Source organism: Nicotiana attenuata, unplaced genomic scaffold, assembly GCF_001879085.1.
Source record: "Nicotiana attenuata strain UT unplaced genomic scaffold, NIATTr2, whole genome shotgun sequence".
NCBI classification, from domain to species: Eukaryota; Viridiplantae; Streptophyta; class Magnoliopsida; order Solanales; family Solanaceae; genus Nicotiana; species Nicotiana attenuata.
The window spans coordinates 15,134-26,730 of NW_017676814.1; the positions used below are offsets into that span (position 1 = coordinate 15,134).

Genomic DNA, 11,597 nt, shown 5'->3' on the forward strand with positions numbered 1-11,597 from the left:
TCATGCCCTTCCTGCGCATGTTTTTCATGTGCAGATCCAGGTACCTCTACTCAGACTTACCATCCTTGAGGCGAGGCGATCTTTTGGAGACTTCGAGGTATATCTGCCGCGTCCTCAGACCGAAGAGTCTCTCTCTATTCTCTCTTGTAGTTACAGCCCTTCTGTATTTACTTTGTTTAGACATTCTAGAGTTAGAACACTATGTAGTATTCTTAGTTTGTGATTCATGGGTTTCCCGGTCTTGGATTTATGTATTGGGTTTTGAGAATTTAATATTGTGTTTGCCGAGCGGCACATTTAGACGTTGTTTATTACCTCAGTCCTGTTTTTAATTTGTTTTACTTTACGTAAATTGGTTTTCTTCCTCAATTTAGGCTTACCTAGTCGTAGAGACTAGGTGCCGTCACGATGGTTCACGGAGGGCGAACCGGGTCGTTTCATTAGTGGCCTTGTTGGCGCAGCAACGTGGTTAATGCAGGGACTTAGGTGAGCTGCATTCCATATTACGAGCCGCAGCCAGCAGAGTCTCCTTTAGAGTATTTATATTTTCTTTCCTGTCCAAATTTGCATTTCGGACAGATGTTGTATTTCATTTTATTTTCTAGTTGATGCTCATGCACTTGTGACACCGGGTTCTGAGGTAATTATGGGTTATTCAGTAATGTGATTGTTAAGAACATTATTATTCACTCTGAAATTTTCATCTTCTACTATTTAATTGAAGGAAAACTATGATTTCAAAAATATTAAAATGAGATCTAAATTAAGTATTTAGTGTTGGCTTTCCTGACAGTGGTGTCCGGCGCCATCACGATCTTTAATGGATTTTGGTTCATGACATACTTAGGCAATATGGAATGAAACTAAACCCTGAAAAATATGCATTCGGTGTGGCTTTAAAAAATTCTTGGGTTTCCTAGTGTCACAGCGAGTCATCGAGGTCAACCCCGACAAAATCAAAGCCATTGAAGGGATACTAGAACACTTAACCACCAAAAAACAGGTTCAGAGGTTGACTGGCCGTATCGTCGCCCTTTCAAGGTTCATATCGCGATAATCTGATAGGTTCCACATATTCTTCGACGTACTAAAAAAGGATAACGACCTCCAATGGACGTTTGAGTGCGCCCAAGCCCTGAAGGAGTTAAAGGCTTACTTGTCGTCGCTACCGCTGCTTTAAAAACCAGAACCTGGGGAGTGCCTTCTTTTCTACCTCGTTGTATTCAAAGTAGTTATTCCTGGTCCGAGAAATAAAGGTACGCAGTCTCCCATCTATTACATTAGCAAAATTCTAGTCGACGCCGAGACGAGGTACCCTCACCTTGTAAAATTGGCCCTGGCCTTGGTCGTAGCTTCACGAAAGCTTAGACCCTACTTCCAGTGCCACCCCATCTCGGTAGTCATGACTTTCACCTTGAGAAGTATTTTGCATAAACCCGAGCTATCGAGAAGCTATCCAAATGGGCCATAGAATTAAGCCAACATGATATCACATATCAACCGCGGACGGCAATAAAGTCACTAGTCCTTGCTGAGTTCGTCGCCAACTTCAGTGCAAAAATAATGCCTCAGGTCGAAAAAGAAGCTGCCCATGCCTCTCCCCAAACACAGTACCTCTGGATTTTGTACACCGACGGTGCTTCTTACGTATCAGGGTCCGGACTGGGACTCGTACTCGAAGTCCCGACAAGCGAAGTGATTCACCAATCCATAAGGTGCATGGACATAACTAACAACGAGTCCAAGTATAAGTCCGTAATTGCAGGGTTAAGGCTAGCACTCAAATATGGGGCGAAATGGGTAAGACTACGCTGCAGTTCTCAACTTGTCATCAACCAAGTCACAGGGACTTTCCAGATCAAAGAGCAAAGGTTACAAAATACAAGGCCGAGATTTGTAAGCTGCTGCCCGAGTTTGAGGAATGTCAGCTCGACCAGATCCGTGGAGCACCGAGGCGGACGGCCTCATCAAATTAGTAGCGGCCACCAAAAACATCGCAACTGGAGAAAGAAACGTGGTCCTCCACTTCCACTCATCGATAGATTATATCGACGTAAGAACCCTAGACATAACTTGGGACTGGCCTAACCGTATTGTTACATATTTGCAGGATAGCGTACTCCCAGATAACAAAAAAGAGGCCAAGAAACTTCATATGCAAGCAGCCAGGTGCAACATCATTAATAACAACCTATACAAGAGGACGTATGGCGGCCCCCTAGCGAAATGCTCAGGCCCGAATCAGTTGCGGCACATCCTTAAAGAAGTCCACGAAGGCCATTGTGGAGCTCATTCGGGCAGCATATTAATGGCCCATCATGAAAAAAAGGCTGCAAATTTCGTAAAAAAATACGAGCAATGCCAAAAGTACGCCCCAACGATCCACCAAGCAGGTGAGCACTTTTACTCAGTCACTTCCCCTTGGCCGTTCATCAATGGGGAATGGACATCGTGGGCCCTTCCTGGTGGGGCGAGGTAATGTACGATTTTTTTGGTTTTAGCTGACTATTTTTCTAAATGGGTAGAAGCAGGAACATTCTCCCAAATACGCAAACAGGAAGTGATCGCCTTCATATAGAAAAATATTGTATGCCGTTACGGCCTCCCCAAAGAGATCAGTTGTGACAACGGACCCCAATTTACAGGAAAAAAGGTCTCCGAATTGTTTGAGAAATGGCATATCAAAACAATACTCTCAAAACCGTATCACCCCGCAGGTAACGGGCAAGTAGAATCCTCCAAAAAATCAATACTGAACATCATGAAGAAAAAACTCAAAGACGCCAAAGGCTATGGCCGGAATTACTACCATAAGTACTTTGGGCCTACCGAACAACGCCGCAGACGAGCACGGGAGAGATGCCTTTCTCATTAGTCTATGAGACTGATGTTGTAATACCTATCGAGGTCAGAGAGCCCAGTCTGAGATACTCCCATGACAACGGGCCGGGGAACGACGAAACTAGTAGGCAGGAGCTCGACGAAGCCGAAGAACGAAGGGATATGGCCTACATAAGGATGATCGCCCAAAAACAACAAGCAGAACGTTATTACAATAAAAAGGCAAAGGTCAGACCACTCAAAGTCGGGGACTATATGCTCAAAGCTAAAACACAAACAAGCAAAGACTCACGGGAAGGCAAACTCGAACAAATTGGGATGGCCCATACAAAATCACAGCAATAGCAAACAAAGGGTCATTCCAACTAGAAACAATGGAAGGAAAGATACTACCAAACAACTGGAATGTCACCCACCTCAAGTACTTCAACTTTTAAGAAAAAGCGCCCTCCAAGTCGTACTCTTTTTTCCCTCACTTGAGTTTTGTCCCAATTGGGTTTTCTCAAGGAAGTTTTTAACGAGACGGCGAGGGGGACACTTCAAGTTGAAGTGCGAACGGATGGAGGCACAGGACGGTTAGTTCATTGCTCAACCGCTCATAGTACTTCTCCAGGTCGACCAATGAAGGGACTAAATAGACAGGGACTGGAATGCCAGCCAACACTAGATAGACTGGGACTGGAATGCCAGCCCGGAACATATGTAAATTTCTCCAAGTGTATGAACAAATCACAAATGCATGAAGTTCACCCATTTTTTCACCAAACGTACAGCTAAAGCAACGTTGGCTCGACACCTATTCTGCCTTCGGCCATAACTAAACATAGGTTACATTCTCCTCGTTCGAATTAACACCTATTCGGCCCTCGACCATAACTAAACATAGGTTACATTCTACCTCGTTTGAATTAACACCTAAGTGGCTCTCGACCGTAACTAAACATAGGTTACACTCGACCTCGTTCACCTAAGTGGCCATCAGCCATAACTAAATATAGGTTACATTCGCTCTCGTTCGAATTAACACCTGAGTGGCCCTCAGCCATAACTAAATATAGGTTACATTCGACCTCGTTTGAATTAACACCTAAATGGCCCTCGGCCATAACTAAGTATAGTTTTTACTCGACCTCGTCGAATTAACACATATTCGGTCTTGGCCATAAACAAACATACGATATGTTCCACCTCTTTCGAACCAACACCTACTGGCCCTCGGCCATGATCAAACCTAGGTTTTGTTTCAACCTCGTTCAACCTACTTGAACCAAGTTTTTATGACCAAGGCAACCAAGCAACAAAAGAAAAAAGGCATAAAAACTCGAACAAAAGAAAAAGAATGAGGTACGAGTAACAGAACTAGCGTTTCATACTTAGAATATGCTTTTAACAAAGTCTCGAAAAGATGCCCACAAAAAATGTACACAAGTCTGCGGCTAAAAGGAAAGAAAAATCAACTAATCGTTGCTTGTCCCAGCAGCGCCATCAACTTGACCGTCTAGGCCATCTCCATCCGCCTCTCCGCCATCGCCTTTTCCATCGGGATACTCATCCTCATACCAGGCATCCTATTCAATCCGATCCACACCTGCATCCTCCTTGTCATCACCGGCCTCCGATATAGCGGGTTCATAGCCACAAGTAATTCGAGATATGCGTGCCTTACCACGAGCATCCTCGAAGTCGGCCTCCAAAACTTTCCCTGCCCCCATCAGATCTCTAAATATATCCAGTTGGGCCTCGGCGTGGATCTACTTCTCATAAAGATCCCGCGGAATATCAGGAAAAGCAGAAGTACGGGAAAAAGACGGTTGAGCCAATAACTGTGCCATCTCATCCTCGAGAGCAACAACTCGGCCACCAAGGCCTGAAGCCTCTTTTTCCAGCTCCCCTATTCGTTCATCAAGTCGCTGCTCTCTGAGCCTTGCCATCCCCAAAGCACTCTCCCGCTCATAAAGAAGAACGCGGACCACGATCTCCAAAGCCTCTATTTTCCTCGCAACCCCCAACCAGGCCAACTCTGCCTTCTCCAACTCCGCTACCTTCCCAGCGACCTTGCCACTCAGAGTGTCTACTTTTATTTGACACTCCTCGAGCTCGGCGTGCAACAATACCACTTAGGCTTGAAGATCGGCACATTGGACCTCGACCCCCTTGCTCACCTCAAGTTCTTCATACCTATCCCTTAACGCCCCTAGAGAACGCTGCATTTTCCGATGACTCTTACCAACTCATCGTCCTTCTCCTTCATTTCAGCTCAGAGAGCCTGGAAATTGCCGCTCTCACCGAACCGTCTGCAGATCTCGGGGTGCTTGTTATAGTACTCGCAATACTTCCGCTCCATCTTCTGCAAAAATAGCATAATTCCTCACCTCTCGTCGGTAACTCTCAATATCCAAAACCATAGTCTAAAAAAAGATAATAGAAAGTGAGAACGAAGCAGAAAACATTGAACTTGAAAACGCTTACCCCGAGTGTGAGGCCGGCTATACTCCTCGATGGGGTAGCATCATCCAGTTTCTCAAGAGTTTTACCCTCCACGTCGAAGAAGAGGGGACCCAGGGAAGGGACCACGTTCTCCGTGTTTACCAGTAAGTCTCGATCCATGGGGATCTCAATGGTCCGCGTGGACCCCTCTAATCTCACCTCAAGTCAGTAAACCCCTCCCTCATCATCATCACCTCGTCTACGTCGGTGTCATAGCCCGTTTCATAACCATCTTCGATGACACCCTTACCTCTCCTATCGGCTGACGAAGTAGGAAAATCAGTCGATCGCAAGGACGAGGGCTCATCTTGCCGTAAAGAATCTGAAACTCTCACAGATGGCCCTCCAGCTCTAGTCTTAGCATCGTGAAAGGAAACGCCCTCTACGACCTCAGTTGATGGTGGGATCTCAAATGGAAACTCGTCATCTTCAAGCACTACGATAGCTGTTTCATGATCTCCCCTTACTGAATCCACGACCCGGACGGTCCCATCGCCGACGTCCACCGATCTCCTTTTGCGGTAAATTAAACCCTCGTCGCTCAGCGATGACTCCTCATCTTCGTCTATTAGGCGAAGCAAGGGCAAAGTCAAAAGTTCTGCTGCAAATGTCGTCGACGACCGAGCAGACCTAGCCATGGAAGAAGAAGGAATAGAAGCAGACAATCGAGCAGGCTTGGCCGCGGTCACAATAGGAACAGACTCCGAGAAGTGGCCTTCCTTTTTACGAAATGCAAGAGAAGGAGCCTTCGGTTTCCTTGAAGATCCTCGGGCTGAAAAAGAAAGACTAAAAGATTCACCTCCTATACAAAACTATAATGAGAAAGCAACCATGAGGTCAAAAACAGTATAGATAAAATATTTGAACTCACCAGTCACGGAAGACTCAGGCCCGAACCTCTTGAGAAAGGCCGGCCATTCACGAATCCTCACTGTGTAAGGCAAAATCTGGCTAACACAGTTATGAATGTCCCCGACCAAAGGAGGGGGCGCGGTCTTGGTAGCACGAAGAAGGAACAGAATGTCAAAACATGACTAAATCTGGCAAAACAAACTCTTAATATGGAAAAAAGAAAGAGATGCTTACGGGCATAATTCCAAGACTCGGGGAACCCGCTCGAATTGGCCACCATGTCCTCGGTTTTGATGTAAAATTAGTTGAGCCAAAACTGACGATTAGCCTTATCATCCATCTTCACCATCAAACATTTACTTCCTCGGTGGCGAAGGTCCAATATCATCCCCCTATAGAAACTAGGGGTGAAGAGATGTATCGGGTAGCGAAGTGATACCCTGACCCCGGCTAACTCTACATATTTCGTAAGCATACAGATAAGCTTGTAGATATATGGAGAAAGTTGGGATGAGCAAATGCTGTAATAGCGGCAAAATTCCTCAGCTAATGGGAGAATAGGAAAGGAATAGCTGACGTAAAAAGGGTACGCATAGAAAGCGCAATACCTGGGGTGGTGTATTTGTAACACATCACGCTCTGCTGAGATCAGATCGATATGGGAAAGAATTTTGAACTTTGCCCTAAGCTCAGTGAGATCGGCCTCTTTCATCGCCGACTCCGAGATCTCAAGGTCGTCCTCAGGCGCCTTCGAAAAGTTGGACCTAACTTTTTCACTACGAGGGATTATCTCCTCCACCGTAGAAAAATTCTCGTCTTTAATGGCAACAAAAACATTATCATCATGAGGAGGCATACGCACCGCCAAATGATAGGGTCAGTTGCCATGCCAGAAACAGAGGATACGTTAACCATTTTTTTTAGAGAAGATGATGTAAATGCAGAAGGGTTGTGAGCAGTTGGTATCAACGGAATCCGGGAAAGCAGATACACAATAGTGAAGTAAAGAGAAGACAAGAACTCTATATGAAGAATGGAGAAGAAGACACAGAGGCTCAATATTAAGAGTGCAAAACATAAACGAATGGTTTCGTATCCCTATTTATAAGAGTTCAAGCATCAGGATTGAGAAATCAAATTGTCATTACCCAGCACAGGTATCGAAATAGTAGAGGCACGGGAAACAATACAAGGCATCGGGAAAACATGCCATAGTAACGCATGATATCATGACGTCACTCTGAATTGATGTGACCCCAAAGGTTGCGGCTCACGAAAGGTCACGTTGTTACCTCGTCCGAAACACCACTACTCGACTTGCTCATCCAAATTTCCCGACCACAACAAACAGGGTTCACTTGTCAAGGTCGTCCGGGGTTGGCCTCAAAAAGCGGAGGGACTAACTATATAGGCCAAAATATGCCCTAAGAAAATTTAGCGTAAAGAGGCATTAAGGAAAGGGCCAGTCGAGGTCGACCAATAAGCAATGAGATTCGTGATCGGGCTGTCAACAAGAGGTCGAACACCAAGGATAGAACAATAAAGGCTAGTTTTTGTAATAGGATATTAAAGAGAATAATGCGCTTGTACTATTAGGGTTTGTTAGGGACATGTCTTATATAAATAGAAAAAGAGACAATGGTGTAAGGCATGTAATATTCACTTGACAAGAACACTTCTAGAAAAGAAGATTCTCTCTCCCTAGCAAAGATACAAACTTTACCTTTTCATTAATATTCTCATACACATTATTCTACACTTTTCCATCAGATCCGAGAATAGTTCCAATATTTTGGGATTCGCCTGTCATTTATCATTGTTAGGAAGAATAATCATTTATCTCGTTCACTATTGGGTGAATCATTCTTCTTATTTACAAAAATATTATTTATTGCTATTATTGCTAGTTACTCCTCCATTATTGCTCACATCTTTTGGAATATTGAATGTGCATTACTTTCAATCTCCCACTGACTTTACCTTATGTTATCCATGCTGTCAAGTTCTATATCTAGAGATATTATCATTAACTAAGTTTAACCCCTCATTACATAAAATTTAATAGTTTAACCGAAAGTTTATATTTTTTGGTCAAACATGCGGATTATTGACCAACCCAAAGTTACTTGGACTGAGATGAGCTGAGTCAATATGGGCTAAAATTTGAGTTATAAGCCAACTCGCCCAACTTTTATCAAACTGTTATTAGTGTCTGTTATTTTCTTATGAATGGTTTAATTATCAAATAATACTTTTTTTTCTTTTTGTTACGATCATATATAACATATCAAACAACAAAGAAATTATTTTAAATATATTTTAGCAAAGTTACTCATGATTAAATTTCGGATAAAAATCAGCTCAACTTTAGATGGCCTGAGATGAATTGGGTCAAGATGGCCTGAGTTCGACAAATGGACAGGTCAATAACCGGCCCAACGTTGGGCAAATTGGACGAGTCAAATGGATTTGGGCTCAAATTGTCACTTATTCGTACATATCGTAACAGCCATAGGAATTTGTAAAAATTGCATGGGGCGCCCAATTGGTTTCCCCTATTTAACTTGTACCCGCTTTATTTTTTCGTTTGCATCCGTACCCGTTTTTTTTGTTAAAATCATTTTAAACAGATGATTTTGCCCTTCTTTAATAAAAGACTATTTTCAAAACTGTAGACTGCCGGACAAAATTTCAGCATGTTTTGGTATAAATAACTTCAGCATGCATTAGCAAAAACTCATTAGAAAATTACATATTGCAAGACAAAAACTTAAGCATGTTTAGTCGGAAGTTTTGGCAAATGAACTAAGAAACTTCAATTTTTTTAGACTGATGTTTCGAATAAAACTCATGACAAAACTATAAACTGCAGGACAAAACTTCAGCATGCTTTGGTATGAAGTTTTAGTAAATGAACTAAATAACTTCAGCATGCATTAGTAAAATCTCATTGGAAAATTACATACTGCAAGACAAAAACTTAAGCATGTTTAGTCTGAAATTTTAGCAAATGAACTAAAAAGTTTCAGCATGTTTAGACTGAAGTTTCGGATAAAACTCATGACAAAACTGTCGACTGCAGCACAAAACTTCAGCATGTTGGTATGAATTTTGAGCAAATGAACTAAATAACTTCAGCATGCATTAGCAAAAACTCATTAGAAAATTACATACTGCAGAACAAAAACTTAAGCATGTTTAGTTTGAAGTTTTAGCAAATGAACCAAAAAACTTTAGCATGTTTAGACTGAAGTTTTAGCAAATGAACTAAAAAATTTCAGCATGTTTAGACTGAAGTTTCGGATAAACCTCATGACAAAACAGTAGACTTCAGGATAAATATATAACTTCAGCATGTATTAGTATGAAGTTTTAGCTTCAATGTGAAACAAATTCATGTTATATTAGCATGAAATTTTAGCTTCAACGTGAAATTTTGGTTCAAGTTTCTGTATTTTTTTATAAAGTTGCTGAGAGGAGAGGGGGAGATCTTTTTTACGAATGAGGTCGCAGATCACGCGATTTAACTTATTGTCAGGGGTAATATGAGATCTTGTACAGATTATTGGTCCACCCAAAGTTACTTAGACTTAGATGAGTTGAGTCAATATGGGCTAAAATTTGGGTCATAACCCAACTCGCCCAACTTTTATCAAACTTTAATTAATGTTTGTTGTTTTCTTATGAATGATTTAATTATCAAATAAATTTTTTTTCCTTTTATTACGGACATATATAACATATCAAACAAAAATAAAATAAAAAAGAAATTATTTTAAAGAGATTTTAGCAAATTTATTCATGGTTCAATTTTGGCTAAAAATCAGCCCAACTTTAGATGAGCTGAGATAAATTGGATCAAGATGGCTGAGTTCAACAAATAGCCGACCGACTCAAAGTTGGGTAGATTAAGCGGATCAAATGAGTTTGGCTCAGATTATTACTCTTTCGTACATATAGTAACAGCCATAGGAATTTGGATCTTACCTTAGCATCTTCGCTCACGATTCCCAGCATCTAATCTAAGATGCTTCTCGGTACTGTTCCCTTAATTATTTCACGGCTAGCTCACGTTCATCACCCAAACTTCCATATATATAATCCCTTCTTTACGCTCCACTTTCTGCATTAACATAGAGAGAAAACGAAAATAACTCTAGCTATAGTCTCTTTGTTAAAGACATGAATACAATATTGGAATATCCGCTCGAAGCTCTTGCTTTTAATTACTTGAGCTTCGGTTTCTTGACTGTCGTCAACAATGTTTGGGCATGGGTCGCCGTTATTACGGCTGCCGTTAGCTTTTGGAGGATCAAAACTTCAACTTTGCCCTCACCGGAGACACGTGGCGACTTTCCCGGTGCCCTGTCTCCATCTCCACCGCCGAAGACGTCGGTACCGTCATCTTCAACAGTCAATACTGAGATGTACACTGGTGTTGCTATGAACAAAGAAGAAGGAACAAAAGGGAAACTAACGGTGTATTTTAAGCAAGATGACGGCGACGAATGTGACGTCGATGGAGACGACGGTGATCAAGAAGGAGAAGATGGTGGCGCCGTTCATGAAATGTGGTTTGAGAACTGGGAAAATTTATTGAAAATGAGAAATGGGGAAATGGGGTGGTATAGATACCAGGACATGAAGGTAATTGACGGCAACGTAGTTAGGTTGTGGGACGGTTGTAGACGGCGGAGGAAGGCGGAAACCACCGCTTTCTCGGTTAGCCTAGTTAGTACTTGGTAGATTTATAGAAATGAATCAATGGTAGTAGGTTACTATTGGAGTATTTAGTTGGGAATTTGCAATAACGGGTATGAAAATTAAAGTTGTACATATGTTCTAGCCAAAGTATTTGTCATACTTCAATCTTGATAAGATTTATGAGTTTGTTCTCTACTTCAGACGCAAATGTATACCAGCACCCAAGGTGTGATTTAGTAAAAGTGAGTGAAAATCTTGGGAAATCAGGATTGAAACAACAGCAAAGACAAAAATGGCTAGCTCAGTAGTGTATTTTGCGTTAAGAAAAATTCAATAAATATGTACAAATATAACATTTGAAACTCAATCAAGCATTTAAAGTCGTCATTCTACATTCAATACCCAGAAGGTTAAAATCCTGGCTCCGCTTTTGAATCTAGCTAAGCCGGGATGAATAAAGTTATTAGTTATCTGTGTTGTAGAGAATAATTGGTATCCAAAGGTACAGATCATTTGCATGGGTGGCTCAAGGTGAGGCTACTAAAGCATTTGCTTTAGGCTTCCAAATTTTGAGGCCCCAAAAAGTATTAATAATGGAATATATAATAATATTTCGCTAAAACAATATTGAAATTTATAGAAAAAAGTTCAAAATATGTGTAAAAAAAGAAGAAACATAAAATGTTTACTTTTTAGCATTAGAAATATTATAG

The 11,597-nt window shown here is 41.7% G+C and overlaps 1 protein-coding gene across 1 annotated transcript; it reads left to right on the forward strand.

The window, feature by feature from the left end:
• The first annotated feature begins 10,045 nt into the window (after positions 1-10,045).
• LOC109221213 lies at positions 10,046-11,079 on the forward strand. Its single transcript, XM_019385678.1, has one exon. It carries the CDS (start codon positions 10,363-10,365, stop codon positions 10,924-10,926), a length of 564 nt encoding a protein of 187 aa, XP_019241223.1. The 5' UTR covers positions 10,046-10,362; the 3' UTR covers positions 10,927-11,079.
• Positions 11,080-11,597: the final 518 nt, after the last annotated feature.

Bases quoted from the DNA above. Each gene is read 5' to 3' on its own strand.
- LOC109221213 (XM_019385678.1), top strand. From the start codon at position 10,363: ATGAATACAATATTGGAATATCCGCTCGAAGCTCTTGCTTTTAATTAC.